The sequence below is a fragment of the Bubalus bubalis genome, chromosome 1 (assembly GCF_019923935.1).
Source record: "Bubalus bubalis isolate 160015118507 breed Murrah chromosome 1, NDDB_SH_1, whole genome shotgun sequence".
In the NCBI taxonomy this organism is placed as follows: domain Eukaryota; kingdom Metazoa; phylum Chordata; class Mammalia; order Artiodactyla; family Bovidae; genus Bubalus; species Bubalus bubalis.
In genome coordinates this window covers 187,695,601-187,716,254 of record NC_059157.1, presented here as the reverse complement: position 1 = coordinate 187,716,254, position 20,654 = coordinate 187,695,601, and the positions used below count along the sequence as shown (strand labels likewise).

At 54.4% G+C, this 20,654-nt stretch overlaps 1 protein-coding gene across 4 annotated transcripts in view; it reads right to left on the bottom strand.

Annotated features, from left to right (window-relative positions):
- Positions 1-1,546: 1,546 nt before the first annotated feature.
- The window catches only part of SLC37A1 (solute carrier family 37 member 1), an 83,285-nt gene continuing 64,177 nt past the window's right edge, over positions 1,547-20,654 (bottom strand). For all 4 annotated transcript variants that reach the window (XM_025292250.3, XM_025292240.3, XM_025292247.3 and 1 more), the window contains 9 exons: positions 20,558-20,648; positions 17,379-17,441; positions 16,926-17,011; positions 15,823-15,871; positions 14,571-14,644; positions 12,455-12,533; positions 8,007-8,104; positions 2,941-3,005; positions 1,547-2,492 (listed from right to left, as the gene is read on the bottom strand). In XM_025292250.3, the coding sequence (XP_025148035.3) occupies positions 2,477-2,492; positions 2,941-3,005; positions 8,007-8,104; positions 12,455-12,533; positions 14,571-14,644; positions 15,823-15,871; positions 16,926-17,011; positions 17,379-17,441; positions 20,558-20,648 (621 nt within the window). In that variant the 3' untranslated portion in view covers positions 1,547-2,476. The remainder of the gene's footprint in view (positions 2,493-2,940; positions 3,006-8,006; positions 8,105-12,454; positions 12,534-14,570; positions 14,645-15,822; positions 15,872-16,925; positions 17,012-17,378; positions 17,442-20,557; positions 20,649-20,654) is intronic.

The window sequence follows — 20,654 nt, the reverse complement described above, 5'->3', positions numbered from 1 at the left end:
AGAACTGTGCTCTGAGGCGAGGGCAGTGGTTTCCAGATTTTATTAGAAAAGAATTCCCTGGGCATCACTTAACGGCACGATTATATCAGTCTCATCCTGGCCTTGTTTGTGCAATTTAGTGTCTAAAGAAGGACAGGAAAAAAAATAAATAAATAAAGAAGGACAGGGGCTATGTGGCAGCAAGGGGGCCTGCAGTCTGCAGGGCACAGAAAACTCAGGCAGCTGTGATTCCTGGAGACCAGTCAGGAGGGGAGGGTGTTTATAGCCCAGGCCAGGGAGGGAGGACAAGAAGGCTCTGGGCTTGAGGGCCAGAGGTGGAGGAGGAGACAGGATGGGAAGAGCGGAGGAGAGAAGGATGTGCTGAGTGAACTGTGCCCAGAACTGTATGGAATCCACTTTTTGTTGCTGTTCAGTCACTCAGTTGTGTCCGACTCTTTACCATGCCATGGACTGCAGCATACCAAGCTCCCCGTCCTTCACTATCTCCCGGAGTTGCCTCAAATTCATGTCCATAGGGTCCGTGAGGCTATCCAACCATCTCATCCTCTGTCATCCCCTTCTCCTCCTGCCTTCAATCTTTCTCAGCAGCAGTGTCTTTCCCAATGAATCAGCTCTTCGCATTAGGTGGCCAAAGTATTGGAGCTTCAGCTTCAGCATCAGTCCTTCCAGTGAACACTCAGGACTGATTTCATTTAGGATTGACTGGTTTGATCACCTTATAGCCCAAGGGACTCTCAAGTCTTCTCTAACATTTTAACAAATGGGAATTTTATCTTTCGTAGGAGGAAACATTCCAAGTGTGTAAATTTTGTTAATAAAATAGCAAACCTCCTTGTGAGGACCTCTGTGTTCAGAAGAGCCCTCACCTTGCCTTCCCTTCCCAGGAGAGTGGGGACCATGTGCAGACTGGGGGCTGTCCCCGAGCAGGGTTGATACTGACCAGGGTCCTTGGCCTCCCATGATCAATACATATTGACTAGAGGCCAGACAAGAACCTCAGGCAAGGCTTTGTTGGAGCCCCTCCTACAGCAGTGGGAAGTGAGAAGAGTAACATGTTACCTGCTTGCTCGCTGCTTTCTTATCTAGGGTGAGGGGAGTGGGGAGGGGAGTGTCCGGGGCTCAGGCTGGAGGGGTGGCTTAGCTGGCTTGCTCACCCCTTAGGTGGTGTTGAGTGCAGGGGCACACTCATTCCTCCTTTTGCTCCCTGCTCTTCAGGAGTGGCAATTGGGTTTTTTGGTCTTTTTGTATCTTTTGACCAGAATTTGCCCCAACTGTCAGGCACACAGTTACTTTTAGTCCCTTACAGTTTCTCTGTGTTGTTGCTGGAGAAGAGGTTCACCCAGGTGCAAGCTCTGCAGTAAAGGGTCCCAGGTCCCAGCCTGCCTCGGGGTGACCCCTTCTCTGCTGGAAACGGTCTCCGCTTCTAGCTGCCAAACCACAGTCAGGATCCAACCCTGAGAAAACCAAGGGCACGTGCTCTCCCTGGAAGTTTTCTTTTTTGAATATAATGGCGATGTGAGCAGAAATAACCAACATTCTGCCTGAGTTTTATTTTTTTAACATTTTATTTCAAAGGGCAACAACTGAGGAAATAAGTGGCCAGAGAACAACCGGAGTTTGTCTTAATAAATAACAAGGCGCCACTTGCGTCTCCTAAGCTTCTATAACACCTCACACATTTCAATAAATAAATCCGCTCCAGTGCCGAGTCTCCGAGGACAGGCCCAGGTCTGCAGTGCTGGGGGGGACAGAGGGCTGGGCGGAGGGACTGGCCAATTCCAGGCCCGGGCCTGGCCTCACTGTCCTCCTGGCAATCACTCATGGGGCCAGTGGCGTCATGGCCCTTGGGGTTCCAGTGACAGGAACCTCTGGGGTTCCATGGTGGCCCTCCAGCCTGTCCGAAGGCTTTGATGGTTTCACCGCAGTCCACCCTGGACTGTTTCTGGGTGGGTGAAGAGCAGGAGGAAGCGCTGGGGACGTCCTTGGTCTGAGCTCCGCGTTGCTGTGAACGCAGGTGTCAGCTCTGGCCTTGCAGGGCGTCTCTGCTGCGTGCTCTCCCACCACCTGCAGCAGCCCTACTGTCCCCCGGTGCCTTCCTGTAGCCAGAGCTCCACCCCCTCCGACATCAGCGCTGTAATACCTGAGAGACCAGGGCTGGCCTGGGTGCCACACCAGTCCTGGCCGCCGTCACTCTGGACGTGGAGGGGCTGCCCAGCGCCCGGGAGGTGTCTGCTTGAGGGGCTCAGAGGGTGGCAGCCAGCACTGCCCATGGGCTCCCCTCCCGTGGCCCGAATCCCATGGCCCGGCTGACACGGTACCAGGAATTCTCAAGGTGGCTTGTGTGTCTTTTCCAGGTGAATGTGCAAAAGGCAAGGGTAAAATCATTCTTTTCAACACAGGATCCTTTATTTGAACTTTTTCTTGAAAAACAGTTTGTGAAGGATGGGCCCAGCCCTCCTTCATGGGATTCGAGGACTCAGTGCTCCTTAAACCTGGAAGAGGAAGAAGAAAAAGCAGCTGGTCACCCGGCCAGCAGCACTCAATTCACTGCCAAAGCGCAGAGCCCAGGTGCCCGCTTCTCCCCCTCTGCCGGGGACTCCTGAGGCCTCCCGTTCCCCTGGCCTTGGGGAGAGCGGAGGGGACAGGACATAGGAAGGGGGGCAGAGCCAGGCAGAGCCCGGGAGCTGCTATTTGTTCCAAAGCTGCAGCCCAAAGGGAACAACTGAATCAACTCCCCATACATTTTTTCACTCTATTTTGAGAAAAGATTTACCTGGATCGCATCCCCACCTGGTATTTATTAGGAAAGGAGAAATGAGAGTGAGTGAGGTGTAGAGTGCCAGGGACCATGGGTGAGGTGTGGCCTTTCAGGAGAAGCCGGGGTGGCAGTGGACAGTAAGTGATGGGCATGGGTGGGGTGCGGGCAGGGGAGACACTTACGGAACCTGGTTTCCTGTCGCCGACCCTGGGCAGCTCAGCTCCTTGTGTATGAGGCGAACCAGAAACTGCACGTGCCCAAGGCAAAGAGAAGACCACATTATTGCTGGGAGACCCTGGGTGGGCGCCCTGCTGCCGCTGGGGAGGGGCTGGCACAGCCATTCCCCACTCTGCCAGCTCCCCGGCCCAACAAGCTCAGCATTCAAGTTCCAGTTCGTCACGTCTGCGGTTCCCCGTGTCACACGATGGGGGCGGGGGGCTGCCCCGTGCCTCTGAATGTGAAATTCTAAAGCAGAGCAGCAGGCACCCCCGAACCCCACCTCAGGTACAGCTGCCTGCCGACCTGGTCTCAGGGCAGGGTTGCTGGGCTGCTGGCCACATAGTCCCATGCATCACAGTGGAGGCCATGCTCCTGGGAATGAGGCCCTTAGGCCAGATTTCAGCCAGAAGGACGTCTGGTTAAATGAAACTAGATTAGTCATAAAATATCCAAGGGAAAAAAGGACAAGGTGACTTACCATCACAGTGAGACTGGGGGGCCCGGGGGGACTCTGAGGCCAGTGCTCACTGGCCACTGTCACCAGAGGCCCCAGCCACCCCTGGGGAAGCTCCTGGGACAGCTGGGCCCCAGCCCCAGGCCTGTGCTTACCCTGCGGTCTCAGGGTAGACCCATAAAAGCTCTGCCTTCGTCTCCCTCACGGCCCTCACCTGCCAAGACGGCGGAGTCCGTGTACACATCCCGACCTGCGGTGAAGTCTTGCCCTCAGCGGAACCGTCTGCAGCTGTGGACCTAGTCTTTCCCTAAGCGCTGTGCACCCCCACCCCCCGGGAGGAACCCCCACGATGTGAGTTGCTCAGGGCTGCGAGAGGGGCTCCTGAGGAAGTCCTGGCTCTAGTGGCCCCTCCTCTAGGGAAGCTGCAGGCGCCCTGGGCCCAGGAGGCCCTGGCAGTGGGGGTGCTGGAGGAGCCCCTGGAGGGCTCCTTCAATAAAACACAAGCTGCCAAGTACCAAGTCTACCGGCAGACTCTGGGAGCAGAAACGTTTATTTTCTTAGATGCAGAAGATTCAGGAAGAAGCTTAAGTCGTGCATCGTATGGTGGCTGTGTAGGTTGAAGACAACAGGTGTTTCTCCTCGAGGACTGACCTACACGCGGGGCTCCTGGGATCTCGGCGGCTGAGCCAGAGGGTGGGGATTTGACAGATGCTCCGAGCACTGTGGGTGGCTATGTCACACTCTGGCTAAAAACACTGATCCTGTGAACTTGAACCTCTAGACCCCATGGTCTAGCACTGCCTTGCTGAGTTTGAGCTGGAGTCTCCTCAATACGAATTCCAAGTCCAATACATGCAAATCTGTATCAGGGAGGGCCTGTGACCACAGAAAGCAGATTCTTAAGAGGAAGGAGATGAGGAAGGACCCTCGAGTGTTTTCTCTGGGCCGGGGTGCCCTGTGAGCCACAGCGACAATTCTGAAGGGCAAACACCAGCTTCCCAGACAGGACAAAAGTGGCCTCTGTGTGCAATGCCCGCAGTGAGTGGACCTCCTAGGCCCAGAGCCCACCTGGGTGGCCACAGCCCCATGGGACCGAAGTTGGAGACTGAGGAGCAGGCCCGAGGCTTGGGGAGCACAGCTCCCAGGCATGAGTGCGGCTGGACAGTCCTCAGGCCCCCAGGTTGACCTGCCGGGTTCACTGCAGCCCAGCTTCAGATCTGCAAGGGGGGAAACTGGCCTGTGGACCCGCAAAGAGAGGAGGCACGTCTGGTCTTTAAGGATGAAGACTTGCCCTCGGTGAGCCGCCCAGCCGCCTGCGGAAGCCCTCTGTCTCTCCTGCAGTGACTGCGGCTTTCGTTTCTCATCTAACCTGGCTGGTCCCGCAGCCTCAAAGCTATCATTTGCCTGTTGTGTGTGTGAGTCTTCCCTTTTGTCCTCTCTGTGTTTTGACATTTCAGGTGTGTCTCTTGTAACTGGGGTCCGGGTCTCCAAGCCCGTCTTCTGTCTGCTGGTAGGGGTGCGTCAGCCAGCCTGCGCTTCTGCTTGGATCCTCCCCCAAATTCCCTGCATCCACCCCATGTCTGCACATCATCGATGGCAGGGGCTGCTTCTGTTCTCAGCTCTTTTCAGAGAGTCCTGGTCTCTGCAGTCTCTTCCTTTAGAGTTCCTCCTGGACAGCACAGGGCCTCCAGTCTCTGTCTGCTCTCCAGTATTTTCCATCTCTTCCTGGGCTGCATTCCGGATGGTCTCCTTATACCTGCATCTCACCAGCTCTGTCTTTTTTAGCTCTTGTTCTTTTCTCATGAATTTGGTTTCTTCTTTGCCATCTTTAGTAATGTTTTCTTGTTTTTATCATCTTTTAAAAATTGAGGCATGATCCCTGGATTGGGAAGATCCCCAGGAGGAGGGCATGGCAACTCACTCCAGTATTCTTGCCTGGACAATCCCATGGACAGGAGCCTGGAGGGCTAAAGTTGGACATGACTGAAGCGACTGAGCACGCACGCATATAGCTGATCTACAGTGTTGTGCCAGTCTCTGATGGAGAAGGCAATGGCACCCCACTCCAGTACTCTTGCCTGGAAAATTCCATGGATGGAGGAGCCTAGTAGGCTGCAGTCCATGGGGTCGCTAAGAGTCAGACACGACTTCACTTTCACTTTTCACTTTCATGCATTGGAGAAGGAAATGGCAACCCACTCCAGTGTTCTTGCCTGGAGAATCCCAGGGATGGGGGAGCCTGGTGGGCTGCCGTCTATGGGGTCGCACAGAGTAGGACATGACTGAAGTGACTTAGCAGCAGCAGCAGCCGGTCTCTGATGTGCAGTACAGTGACTCAGTTTATACACATATATTCTTTTTTTATATTCTTCTCCATTATGGTTTATCCCAGAAGACTGAATACAGTTCCCTGTGCTATAGGGTAGGACCTTGTTGCTTATCTGTCTTCTACATAATAGGTTGCCTCTGCTAATCCCGAACTCCCCGTGCTTGCCTCCCACCACTCCTCCTGGGCAAACACATGTCTGTGAGTCTGTTTCTGTCTCATAGATAGGTCATTTGTGATGTATTTTAGATTCCACATATAAGTGACATCAGATGGTTCTCTGTCTTTCTCTTTCTGACTTACTTCACTGAGTATGATAATCTTGGTGATTTAGTCGCTAAGTTGTGCCTGACTCTGTGCGACCCCGTGGACTGTAACCCACCAGGCTCCTCTATCCACGGGATTTCCCAGGCAAGAATACTGGAGTGGGCTGCCATTCCCTTTACCAGGGGATCTTTCTGACCTAGGGATTGAACCTTGGTCTCCTGCATCACAGGCAGATTCTTTGCCAACTGAGCCACCAGGGAAATGCTAAATATGTTTTAGTTTGTCTGGTAATCCTTTTACCCGGGTTTTTTTTTGGGGGGGTCTGTCTGTTGTGCCTGTCACCCCATCACAGCAGACCATTTCCTGCTGTTTCCTGATTTGGGGTAAGAGCTTGCCTGCAGCGGGGTGACAGCCGTGGGACCCAGTGCCACTGGGGTGAGGACTGTCCCTCTCAGTTGACTTGGGATTTGCTTCTGCTGAAGAACCGGGTATATCAGCATCCTGGGACCAATTTTACTCACTTTTTTGTAATACTCGCTTTTTGAGTATTTTAATACCATTTTTTACTCATTTTTTGGAAATATTACATACTCATTGTGTGATATTTACAGAATATAAGTTAAAAAGTTGAAGGTTACTGTAGCCCTCAACTGAAGGTTAACTTTTAGCCTCCAGGAAGATTTCTCCCCAGTTTGGTGAGCAGGCTAAGAGGTCGCAGATCCTGCTTCTCTCCTGTGCCAGTACGCATGCGTGTTTTTGCCTTCACTGCACCCAGAGCTCCCTGAGGGTCTGGGTTTGAGGGGTGGGGGGCTCCACTTCCAGCTCCACGTCCTGGGCCGGCCCAGCACCTGGGGCTGGGGACTGTGGTGGGGGAGGTATAACCGCCCAGCATCAGTTTGGCACATATTTCATGTAGTCTCTACATCTCTGGCTCCTGGGGATGTCCCTTCCTTTCTTACGAGTTTAGTTGTGCAGTAAAAGGAAGTTTAATGTATATATACACGTTATTTCTGAAATAGAAGAATATTCCATCTTTAAATAGCCATAATTATGGAAGTTTCACTGCTACCTGGCAGAAATGATCTGGGGGCTTAACTGAGGAACTGCTTTGCCCACCTCACAGGTTCATAAGCTGAGAGTTGGTATTTGATTGTGTATAAAGTTGGGGAGCTGTGATTTAGGGCTTCTGGGAATGAAAATATAAACTTCCAAGGTGCTCAACTCATTTGTGCTGGGGTAAATGTTCACTTTTCCAGGTGACTTGAGAGGAGACGGTGGCTTTGGGTCTGGGCCTGGTGTGGGTGACTGGTAAGGGAGAGCGTGGTGGCCGCTCTAATGGGTGGCCCCTGCAGGACTGTGCTGTGCTGATGGGCCTTCGCCATCCCCAGGAAACCCTCCTCTCTTCTCACGCAGGAGGGGACAGGCCACGAGGCCCAGAAAGCAGAGTGCTCAGTGCTGCCTGAGCAGCCCCGGCTCCTCTTCTGACCTCCGGTCCTCTGGATGTGGGAATCAGGCGCTTTCCCAGTGCAGCTGATCGCGGACAGGAGGGATGTGGGAAAGGTCAGGGCACCGGGTAGGACTCGGCGCACCGTGCCCTTTAATCCCCACAGCAACACAGTAATCAAGCTCCTGGTGTCCCCGTGCTGCTCACTTCACAGGCGGACGCTTTGCAGCAGAGGCTCAGGAACCACCCAAGTCATACACGAGCCCAGCCACTCACAGCTGACGGGCTCAGGATCCGAGGCCAGGGAGCCCCTGCTCTTGACCTCTCGCCCATCCTGCTGGAAACTGCCTGCTGCTGCTCTGGATGCATCAAAGCCAGAGGGAGAAAGAGCCCTGGCCCAGGAGCCTGAGGGACGCATCATCGGCCCAAAGTCCCCTGGGAGTGGCGGGAGTCCGCAGCAACAAGCATCCCCAGCGTTTGACCGTGACAACCACAGAGACACTTGTGAAAGCCTTGGAGGAAAAGCGAGGCGACTCACCAGTAAGGCACAGGCGTCTGCGAACATGAGCATGTAGAACACGTTGTTCCATCCTGATGGGGAGATGAGCCCAGCCAGCAGCGGGCCCAGCGCTGCTCCTGGAATGAGGAAATGGACATACATGGTGTGTGCAGAGGACCCTGGACAGCAACCACCCAAATACCCAGGCCCAGTAAACATAAGGGAGTCCTCAACACCTTATTCATAATTACACACACACACACACACACACACACACACACATTAAGGGGACTTCCCTGTGGTCCAGTGCTTAAGACTCTGTGCTTCCATTGCAGGGGCACAGGTTCGATCCCTGGTTGGAGAACTACGATCTTTCACACGGCCCCCTCCCTCACAACAGCAGGAATGCTGGGGCACACCCCCATGGGTACTGGGGGTCTCCTCCTGCAGACCCCGCTCAGACCCCATAGACCAACAGTTTACACACTCCCCCATGCCTGCTGCACAGAAAAGCCTTTTAATGAGTGATTAAGCCCCGTGTTAAACATGAATATATGAGGGGACAGCCAAGGTTCACTCGTATCAGAGGAAAGCCTCGACCTGAAAGAAAACAATCTGGTTTGAGGGGAACCTGGAGGAAATAAACAAACCAGGGAGAAAAACATTCCTAGGAAAGCGTGTCACACCCACGAGAACCACAGAGAATGAAGTTGAAATGTGTGAAACCCCCGCATCTATGTCTGAAAATCATCTAACACCAGCAACTGCCCAGGATTCAATCTCATAGCACCGCGTCCACGAAGAAAGAACGGGAGGGATTAAAAAGGCAGAACGACACCAACGAACAGAACACTGTGACGGTGAAGATAAAAAGTCGAGTGCAGAAGTGGGAAAGGAAAGCCAAGAGCATCTCAGAAGATGGAGGAAAAGAACAAAGACAGTCAGACAAGAGAGAACTAGAGGATGACTCCAGAAAGCTAAACGTTGACTGGTAAGTTTTCCAGGAAGACAAACAGTGGAGGAAACTTGTCAAAGAGAAAACACAGCACAGTTTCCCAGGGATCAAGGGCATCCGTTTCCAGGCTGGATGGGTCCTGGGTGCCCAGGGCACAGGGGTGGGAGCAGGGATGCAGAGAGGCTGCAGAGATACAGGGAGCTGGGGACCTCTGAGGGGGAAGACCAGAGGTCAGAGGTGGAGTTCTTGCTCAGGGTGACAAGAGGCTTTCCTGAGGTGATGGCACAGCTGGAAGACACTGACTCTGGAGGAAATTCTGGAGGGGGCGTGGGCAGGGGGCTGTCGCTTTGCATTTCGTACAGTTCCTAAGTTTAGATATTTTCTTAGATAGTTTCTCAGTTTAGACTTAGGATGGTTTCTAAGGCTATCTGGTTTCTCAAGTGACATCATGTGTTACTTTGAGAAAATTAAAATGAACTTGAAGAACATCAGGGCTCTAATGAATTGCATAAACATATAGAAACAACCAGCCTGCAGCCCCTGGGGCGCAGCGCTCAGCGCTGTGAACGCATCACACACATAAGCTGGAGTCCCTGGAACCGTCAGCTCTGGTGAACTGCAAGAAGGCGTTCCGCTCATTAGGCTTCCCCGACGGCTCAGCGGGTAAAGAGATTGCCAGTGAAGCAGGCGATACAGTGGACCCGTCAGGTTCGATCCCTGGGCTGGGAATATCTCCTGGAGGAGGAGCTGGAAACCCACTCCAGTATTCTTGCCTGGAAAATTCCATGGACAGAGGAGCCTGGTGGCTACAGTCCATGGGGCCGCGAAGAGTCAGACATGACTGAGCAGGCTGGCACTTTCGGCTCATTTATAATCAAACTCTGCCTCCAAAGGAACCAACATTTATGACATTTAACAAACATATCAAGGCATATGCCCTTGAGAATCGGAATTTTGCTGAAACTGTGTGTTCCCACTTGAGCCTTGCTCGGCTTCGGTGTCCTTGGGCAGCACTTAAGCAGAGAAACAACGAGGCAGACGTAGCGGTGGATGAGCCTGCATGCCATTTCCATGGCGAACACCTCCGGGTCCTCATGCACTGGGGCTGGCACAGCCTGGGGGAGTTCGAGTCCAGCCAGACCCTGTCGCCCGGGGTGGGAGTGATGACTCTGGATGGTCAGCACTGAACACAGAGGAGCATAGAGGTCGAGGCAGTCTGAGTCGCCCCCTGCAGTCCTTCCGTGGGGGTGGGAGGAGTTCACAGCTGGGCTTTGGTTTCTCCTGCGGCTCAGAGCTGCCCCCATGCATAGATGCTGAGCCTCCACCCTGGGCCAAGGACTTCTGTTTCCCTCTTGTTTTGGGAAGGAAATCAAGAAATATGTGGCCTTCCAACTGCTTCATCATTTCCTCTTTTTCAACTCCTCATCTTCTGCTTTAAAATCAGTTAGCACTACCCGCCGAGCTCTGTTTGCTTTCAGAAAAGGGTGTCACAGTGGCAGCCAGGGATGGACTCAGACGGAGGGCTCTGCAGGCAGGAGGTGGGAGGATGCTGCCGGGTTGCTCAGCCCCCTAGAGCTGTGCTCGGCCCAGGAGTCTCCCAATGACCTCACATCTTCCAGGCTGCAGAAGCTTTTTGTGTGCTGCAAGAGCCGGGATAGCAGGCTGGTGGGCAACGGGCATCTGTCACATGACACGACCCTGCCCCCACAGCCCTTTCCCCGGACTTGTCTCAAAGGCTGCAAGAGGAGCCCCCAAAGGGAATGGTCTCCCTGAAGACACCAGAGTGGTGACCACTGTCCTAGTGTGGCAGGAGTAGGAGCTGAGGGGCCCTATCTCCATGAGCTGTGAGGGCTGAGGGGGCCCCCGGCCTCTGTCCCCTGAGCCCTCACTTGCAAACCCAGCAGCCTGGATGGGAGACCTTCTGCCCACCCCCCAGACCTGTCTGCAATCTCCTGCCTTAGAGCCACCCAGCAATGCCCTCCTTGCCCACTCACTGAGCACCCGCTCCTGGGCTCTGCCGGGGGGGTTGAGAACACAGCAGAAAACGAAACCAACTCCTGTCCTGGGGCTTCCCACCAGGAGCAGGGAGAGGACAGTACAGAGCAGACAGTGGACGGGGCCCCGGAGGAGGGTAGGCCGGGAGACAGGCCCTGAGTCTGGGTGGGGAGGGGTCTGCAGGCCCCAGACAAGGTGGGCCGAAGAGAGGCCAGCATTTGGTGGAACTCACAGAGCCACCTTCATCCAGCAAATGCTTGGTTTACTGCTAGAGGGTGTTCCAGGCCCCCAGGGCCTGCCCCACCTGGCCTGCCCTCTCTCTCACTGCCCCCCTGGCATCAGGCACCTGTGGTGGGAAGCGACATGCCAGGATGCAACCCGAGACCTCCCAGAGAAGCCGCGAGGGCCACACCAGCCCACATCCCGCCTCCAGTTCCAGGGTCTGCAGAGCACAGGCGGCTTCGGGGTCTTGGCAGGAGTGGTCCCAGAGTGCAAGCTCCCCAGCTGAGCCTCAGGAAAGTTCAAGGACATCCCTGTAAGCCTCCTGACTCGGATCAGGACAGGCTTGCTGTCACCAGGTCCCATGTGCCCAGCTCACAGGGGCCAGGGGCTTGTTTCGCCCCCTTTCTTTCCTCAGAACATGTTGCCGTGTTCTCTCCAAGACCCCTGATGGGGCTGGTGACACGCGTCTCATGAGCTTTGGGACCCACAGCTCACCTGTCATTTACCTCTCAGTAAGATTCTATCCGAGCTTCCCAGGTGGCGCTAGTGGTAAAGAACCTGCTTGTCAATGCAGGAGATGTAAGAGAGAGATGCAGGCTTGATTCCTGGGTTGAGAAGACCCCCTAGAGAAGGGCAGGCTAGCCACTCCAGTATTCTTGCTTGGAGAATCCCCATGGACAGAGGAGCCCAGCGGGCCATAGTCCATAGGGTCACAAAGAGTCGGACAACTGAAGCGACTTAGCCCACATGCACTCATGCAAGAATTCCATCCCCCTTGAAATGACAGTGATAAACAGTCAGCAGCCCAGTGGCCTGTGGGCCAGTTTTCCCACTGCTGGCTTGGAGGAAAACCTGGGGCCATGTCCTCTCACATTGAAGAAACCTTGACCTGCCAGCCACACACCATGTCTCCTCTGGGAGCCTCCCGTCAGAGACGATTGGCAGGGCCAGCTGCTCACTTCCCAGGGCTTGTATGTGCTTTGGATCTGCTCATGTTTTAAGGAGGACTAGGACTTTCCTGGTGGTCCAGTGGTTAAAACTCCACACTCCCAGTGCAGACGGCCCAAGTTCAATTCCTGGTCAGGGAACCAGATCCCACACCTAGATGCTGTAACTAAAGACCCTGCATGCCACAGCTAACACCTGGCACAGCCAAACAAATAAATATTAAATAAACAAGTACATAAAAGAAGAAGGCCAGCTGATCCTGATAACACAAAAGCAGGTGGAATCCAGGGCGTCTGCTAGCTAGACGTGATGACATGGTTTCCCCTTGGACCATGATGAACCTCTCTGGGCTAAAACATCCACATACCTATAGATCCGGTTCCGTCGATGATGGCGGTCACGGTGGCCAGGGCATGGGAGTTTCCCTTCAGGCTTTTGTGCGTCCCCTGGAGGAGAAGGAACATCAGTGTGAAACACGCCCCAGCAATGGCAGAGTGAGAAATAAACCTACACCTCCTGCACGACAATCCACCCAAATCACTGTGCAAAGCAAAACGTGGAGTCTTTCCATTAGGAGATTGAAGCTCTACTCCATCCCAGACTCATCTTGGAAAAGCATGCAAAGCTTCAAATGTTTTTAATAGTAAAAAACCATGAGAGATACTAATACTTGTCCAAGTTCATTCTGGTTTCCCCGGTAGCTCAGACAGTAAAGAATCTGTCTGTGATACAGGAGACCCGGGTTTGACCCCTGGGTCATGAAGATGCCTGGAGGAGGGACTGGCAACCCACTCCAGTATTCTTGCCTGGGAATCCCATGGACAGAGGAGCCTGGTGGGCTACAGTCTATGGGGTCACAAAGAGTCGGACGCGACTGACAGACTAACACTTTCAAGTGTATTTTAGTTTTTAGTTAAAAGAACTCTTAGAATTCTCTCCAATAAACAAGCCTCTCCTTGGCACCATCACCGAGGCACCGTGTCATCCAGCATGGAAAATGAAAAGACGAACAGGGCTCGTCCCGTCCCCAGGCTGACCACCGGAGCCGGCAGAAAAGGTCGAGGGCACTCGGGAGCCGGGGTGGGGACGGCATGCCGGACAGACGCTGAGAAGCCTGGCCTCCCTCCCACAAGTCTGTGCCCCACGTGTGGGGGACTGCTTGTGGTTTTAAATAAGCTTTTAATTTAGAACAATCTTAGATTCACAGAAAATGAGCACAGAGAGGACAGAGCTGGTACGAGCCCTGCACTCGCTTTGCCCTGTGTTCACATCTTGCCCTGCTGGGCTACATTTTTCATGATGAATGACCCAATATTGATGCCTCATCACGAAAATCCATGATTTTTTCAGACCTCTGGCTTTTTATCTAGTGTCTAACTGAATCTGTGTCCCAGGAGTCCACCCAGGACATTCAGTCCGTGTGTCTCCTGGGGCTCCTCTTGGCTGTGACAGCTTTGCAGACGTTGCTTCTGGGGCTTTCCTTGTTTCCCGTGACTGGATGGGTGTGGGTTCTAGGAGGGAGATCACAGAGGTGAAGGGCCGTGGGCATCACCTCTCACCCTGCATCCATGCATCAGCTTGATGCCTCCCTGCTGGTGTTGACCGTGACCTCAGCGGAGGGCGGGGCTGTTGACTTTCTCCCCTGAGAAGTTACTCGATCCCCCCTCCCCACGCTGTCCTCTGTGCTCAGCCCACCCCTGAGGACAGGGGAGGTGGGCTGCCTGCCCCCGGGCAGAGGACCTGCCTACACCCTTCTGTACAGGACACTGACTCTCCTCTCCCAGTTATTCATGGACACTACTTCCTAGCAGGGGACTTTGTACTTCAGTGCAGTGCGTGTATCCTGCCGATGTCCACAAGTGGCTCCCATGTGACATGTCTCGTCTTTCCTGTAGGGTAGATGAGACAGCCCTGCCGCCTCTGGGTCCCTCTGGCCTAGAGTCAAAGGCCACCTGTCAGCAGTGCTTCCTCCTGGAAGAACTGGGCAGGAGCCGCCATGGATCCCCAGGCCCACATGGAGTTCATCACCCTGTGCAGTAAATGTTTCTTTACCACCCTGGCCTCTGACTTGGAGCATGTCCTCCCAGGGCCAGGACCCCGCCTGGCTTGTCCCTGCAGTCCCCAAGACCAGCAGAGGGCTGGGCACAGAGTGGGACACCCATGGCGGGCCGGACTCTGCTGAGGCCCTAAGGGTGGGCTCCAGGGGTCACGGCCACTGGCTTCCAGGGCTGCCAGAGTGGCTCAGAGGAGCGAGCCAGATGCTGGCATCAGGCCTTGGGCTGCTGGTTTACAGGACGGGGCGGCCGTGTCCCCTTATCTGCTTCAGAAGACTCTTAGCATCCTTACTGGCCGTCTGCACAGCAGTGCTCATTGAAACAGACCGTTTCACTATCAGAGACCACCCATCACAACAGTGGTGATGGAAAAGGTGGCCGCCCCGCCAGCACCTGGCCCCGGCTCTGTGATGAGCTGCGCATACTCACCAGATCAGCAGACACGGCAGTCGTGATGAGCGCATATGGCCCGCTGACCAGGGCCCCACTGAGGAGCAGCATGGCTGCAGAAGACAGAAACCCAGAGAGGGGTCAGCCAGCAGAACAGGCCCCTGGGGGAGCTTCCGCTGTCTAAGCTTCTCCCTGTTGGGCATCCTGGCATTGCACGCTGGCCCTGCCCTGAGCTGGACACGGGCGGGTCCTGGGAAGATGCCCACACCACCAGGGAGTGGCCACGGCTGGAGCAAGCATCATAAACATCTTCCGTTAAACTTGCCCCAAAATGGTTGTAGGTCTAATCACACTTTCCCAAAGACTCAAGCCAAGTTCAGAGAACCTGGCCCCTGTTTCCTTGAACCTGGAGAGCAGAAGCCGTACTGAGAGGAAGCAAGAACCCCGACGTTCGAGCACAGACGTGACCACAGGCGTGACCACAGGTGTGAGCACCCGATGCGGCCACCACCACAGCCTCATCTGCAGTGGACAGGACTTCCTCTCTTTGCCCACAGCCAATGACGGTCACCCCCAGGAGACCTGGGGCCCCAGCACAGCCCAGTCCCCAATGGGCGGGACCACCATGCCCATTCCTGAAATGCAGTCTCCTAACCTGACCCCAGGTTCACGTTCCCGAACCACCCTCTGGGTCACATTGCTCTGAGTGGAAGCTCCTGGACTAATGGGTCACTTCATGGGCCCCTTGCATCCGGAATTTGCCCTCTGGGTAACTTTTAATGGGATCCCTACCAATCCTCTCTGCTGGGTTGTGAGACCAAAAGAAGCATTTACTCAGTGTCAGAGCCTTAATTTGATAGAGCTGCTTATGGAAAGTTAAAAATAGAGACTGTGCCCAGAGTGGCAGCTGATAGAGCAGCTCAGAGTGCAGGCCGCCCCCGGGCTTGTGATGCTGGGGGTGCAGGACTTGGGGACCACAGCTCCAGCTGCTGCCTTTCAGGGGATGTGGGCTTCTCTGAGTGGCTCCTGCACTGGGCACCCAGGGCTTCTCACAGGCCAGCCCCGGGGCCTGAATTCTCCCACACTGGCCCTTAAACCTGCGGCCTCAGTTCCGTAGGCAGGATCCCCGTGGGCCCCTCTGAAAGTACCCCCTCCAAGGAGGAACACAAGGATGATTTTAGCCACAGTGCGCAAGCCACATCTTTGCTTCTTTGCGGATTTTTCAGTTCATCTCACAAAGCCGTGTGGACCAAAAAAATGGCTGAAGGAAAGAAAGACCTCATAGACTCACCTATGGTGGCTTCCAGCCCCATTCTGCTGATGGAGGAGAAAGCGTAGAGCTGTGAACGGTGTCAAAACAGGAGAGGAACAAAGGTTTACTATGAGTAGCTGAGAGATTTCCCAGGAATGTGTATTTCTGAAAAGTGGCTCTTGGGCAGCAACCAGACAGTGGAAGGAAGGCCATGATGCCCTGGCAGGCTGTCCAAAGACAGGTGTCCAGACGCTTGCAAACTGTCCCCAGGCTGGACGCAGACATGTAGGGTCTGATCGCCCAGTGAGCTGGAAACCTGGGAGCGCCCCACCCTGAGCTCCTGGGTGAAGACCCTGGGTTTGGCACAGCTCTCCCTGAGCCCCGTGTCTCCTCCTGGGCCATAAGCCCTGAACGCCAGGGCCCGGGTGGTGAGGGGACCCCAGTCAGTGCTTCTGCATCAAGGTTCTTGGAGAGTCTGTGCTGCGCAATGTCCAGGGCCCCAGGACGACTGAAGATTGGATTTTGTTCAGCTCAGTGGAGCGGCAGATGGGCAAAGGAGTCAGTGCAAGTTGATGAGCAATAATACTACGTATGATGTTGAGGAAACAGTGATGGTATAACCATGTTCCCCTTGACCCTCGCCTTCACCCTGTGAGGTGGTACTGCCAGCATCCTCGTTTTTCAGATGAGGAAACTGGGGCTCAGAGGGAGAGTCACCCGCCTGAGGTCACACACAACTAAACACTTGAAAAGCAATGGAACCTGGGTTACGAGGGGAGGGGTGGCGCTCCCTGGGGAAGCGGGTAGGGCAGCCACACTGGGGGTTCTACAAATGAGCAGGAGCCTGCTGGGGGGAGGGGAAAGGAGGGGAAGGGCACCCCAAAATGAACAGTCCACACATGCACACGTGGAGGCAGGGAGGAGGGAGGAGCCGCGCTGGTGCGTAGTGTGCAGGGGGCAGGAGGCTGGGGGAGGGGAGGCTGAGTGGGGGGCACTGAGTGGGGTGGAGGCGACTCCAGGTCCTGGAAACCAGAGCCCCGAGAGGAGCTGCGCCAGCAGCTGCAGGTGTGCGGGTGGGAGGACAGGGGGGCTGATCTGGAGGTGCGGGGGCCGTGACGAGGCGGAGGGGCTGCCGGGCCTACCGTCGGGGCCGCGAGCAGCAGCATCAGGCCGCAGGTGGAGGCCCTTTTCTCCAGGCGATCGGAGATCACACCTGCCAGGATCCCACCTGCAAGGCAGAGGGAGGGTCCTGAGGGGTGTACGTGCCCAGTGGGGCCCCATGGAGAGGAAGCAGGGCCCTCACTGCTGCAGCAGCAAGGTGAGGAGGACCTCTTCCCTGGGCCCTTTCCAGCTCTTGAGCAGGTTGGCCCCAAAGCCCCTTTGCCTGGGAGCATCCTAGCATCACTGGTCTGTTGCCCACCAGGTACCCTGGTCCCCAGGGAGCCCAGGATGGGGCATGACGTGCTATCAGAGGCCAGGCCCTGGGGGCCTCCCAGTAGGGAGTCACATCAAACAGCGTCCAGGCTGAGGGTGTCCACGCATCACCTCAGTGGTGAAGGCTTTTGTCAAAGTAGGACAACAGGAAACGAACTCACCGAAGATCCCGCCCACGTCGAACAAGGTGGAGAGCTCCCCCGCCTTCTTGACATCAAGGTGATCTGTTGGAATGACAGCAGAGGGTTTAAAGTGGTAACCAAGAAGGACCTATTGTACAGTACAGGGAACTCTGCTCAGTGCCACGTGGCAGCCTGGATAGGAGGGAGTTTGGGGGAGAGTGGACACATGTATGTGTAGGGCAGAGTCCCTTGGCTGTTCACCTGCAACCATCACAACATTGTTAATTGGCTACCCTCCAAATCGAAATTAAAAGTTAGAAGAAAAAATGATGGCAGAATGTCACTGTGAGAAGGCCGCAGCAGTGCACAAGCCACACACAACATTCTTTTGTTTCACAAGCACGATTTAAACCAAACAGCAATTATGAGATCCATGATCAGATTAGCGGAGAAGGCAATGGCAACCCACTCCAGTACTCTTGCCTGGAAAAATCCCATGGACGGAGGAGCCTAGTGTCCATGGGGTCGTTAGGAGTCCGACATGACTGAGCGACTACTCTTCCAATTTTCACTTTCATGCATTGGAGAAGGAAACGCAACCCGCTCCAGTGTTCTTGCCTGGAGAATCCCAGGGACGGGGGAGCCTGGTGGGCTGCCGTCTATGGGGTCGCACAGAGTCGGACACGACTGAAGCGACTTAGCAGTGGCAGCAGATCAGATTAGCATTAAAATAGTAATTACCAGAGTAGATGGAAAAAAGGAGTGCGCTTTGTGGGCAGACACACAGAAAGTGTGAAAAATGAACACTCCTAACCGAAAGGTGAGGGTTCACCTGGCTCTGTCTATGAATCACCCCGCCTTTGCTCTGTGTCCCCTCAGGGCAGCTGTGAGGTCAGACTCAGGGCTGCGGGGCATGGCCTGGGGAAGGGCTGGCCCATGGGAGCCCCTCGACACAGACTGTATGACCCCCCCGCTTTCAGACCTGGGAGGGGCTGGAAACTTCTCCCCCAGAGAAGGAGGCCGAGGTCTCAGGATGCTCAGCGCAGGACTCTGTGTCTCCTAACTCCCACCTAGACTGGGTCTCGGCTGACGCTGGATGGTCCCCTCGCTGCCTCCGACTCCCATCCCGAGAAACTCTGCCCTGCTGCCTCGGGCTCACATCCCTCTCTGCTGGTCCTTACAACACTGCTGCTGAAACGGAGCAGGACCGTATGGTCCTTCCCCCAGCCCGTGCCCTCCGCCTGCCTTCCGTCTGTGCAAAAGCTTTAGCCAAAGAGCGACTTTAATCAGAGCAGTGAGAAAACGCAGAAACAAAAGAACACAGTCAAATGAGACCACACAATAATAATGCAGCTATTGAGCAAAGTCAAGGACCTCCTCAAGGACTGTAGATAATATTCGGGCCATCTCCTGTGAGCTGTGTTACAGACGCCGAAACTCCCACCAGGTGAAAGAGGCTAATGACGACCAGAGTGTAGTTGTGACATAAGCTGCCACAATTCCAAGAACTGGCCTCAAGGAAACAGGAACAAACCGATCCTGGAACTGCAGATTCAGTTCAGTTCAGTCGCTCAGTCATGTCTGACTCTTTGCAACCCCATGAACCGCAGCACGCCAGGCCTCCCTGTCCATCACCAACTCCCGGAGTTCACCCAAACTCATGTCCATTGAGTCGGTGATGCCATCCAGCCATCTCATCCTCTGTCATCCCCTTCTCCTCCTGCCCTCAATCTTTCCCAGCATCAGGGGCTTTTCAAATGAGTCAGCTCTTCACATGAGGTGGCCAGAGTATGGGAGTTTCAGCTTCAACATCAGACCTTCCAATGAACCCAGGACTGATCTCCTTGAGGATGGACTGGTTGGACCACCTTGCAGTCCAAGGGACTCTCAAGAGTCTTCTCCAACACCACAGTTCAAAAGCATCAATTCTTTGGTGCTCAGCTTTCTTTATAATATAACTCTCACATCCACACATGACTACTGGAAAACCATAGCCTTGACTAGACGGACCTTTAACTGAAGATTAACTGCACTGAAAACAAGATGACCCTGGTCAGATCACCGATGATCAGTATCCAGATGACTGTCAGAGCTGACTGTGCTGTTTCTGCATGTAGCCCCTCCTTCTATCTATAAAAGCTCTTGCCCACTGGCTGGCCATCAGTTAGCCTTTGGATAGGCAACCCCACCCCCCCCAACCCCTGTTGCCAGCATCCAAAATAGAACAAACTTTCCTTTCCACCAACCTTGCCTCTTTATTAGCTTTTGAGGAGTGAGCAGCTCCACCCCGCTTTCAGTTACACTGGGGACACGTGGTCTGTGCTCTGGAGCTTCCACGTCCCAAATTTCTCCTCTTTTCACATTCACTAGGGCACACACCTCCCTGGTTTCTTTGCTTTGTCCTCAGAATCCCTGACTCTGGGGCCCAGAGACCCTGCTGACTGTCTGGGTCCCTGTCCAGTTGTGGCTGCAGCCCCTACACAGGGACCTCTCCTCCAAGAACTGCTGGTCCTTCTCATCTTCCCTGTGTTCACGCCCAGGACATGGGGTATGTGTTACTACAAATGGGTCTGCTGTGTAGTAACCTACAGCTTTAGCCCCTGCTGGACTTCTGAAATGCAGGACAAGCTGTCTGCTTCCCCGGAGTTAGAGCTCAGCTCCAGGAAGCGATTTCTAGGTCAGTCATGAAGGCTGTATTATCTGAGATCCCCAGGGTCTCTCTCCCTGCTCACAAGCTGCTGTGACCAAGTCAGATGCAGCCTAAATTTAAAAGCAGGCTGCCCCAGATAGGAAACCCTTTGGGGAACCAGTAGCCACAGCTGGAGAACACCATATCAACCCTTTAAACTCCATCTAGGTTCCCATCATGGCAATAAAACATTCCCGTCTGAATTCTCTTTGCCTGTTGTTGTTCAGTTGCTGAGTTGTGTCTGACTCTTCGAGGTCCCAGGGACTGCAGCATGCCAGGCTCCTCTGTCCTCTGCTTTCTCCCAGAGTTTGCTCAGATTCTTGTCCACTGAGTTGGTGATGCCATCTAACCATCTCATTGTCTCCCCATCTACCTCTCTTTGTCTGCACGTTTCTACTAATCATGCTATGTGATTCAAGAGCATCATGCATCTCTCTGCTTTCCAAGTTTATAGACACTGGTGGATAAAAGGGAGTCCTGATCACAGCCCTTGAACAGAACCAGCTGCACTGCTAGCAATGGTACTCACCTACATTTGTGATGTAGAGCGGAAGCCAGAAAAGGAACGTGTAGCTGACCAGTTTCGCAAACAGCAGACACAGAGAGAACTCTATCACGCCCTGAAA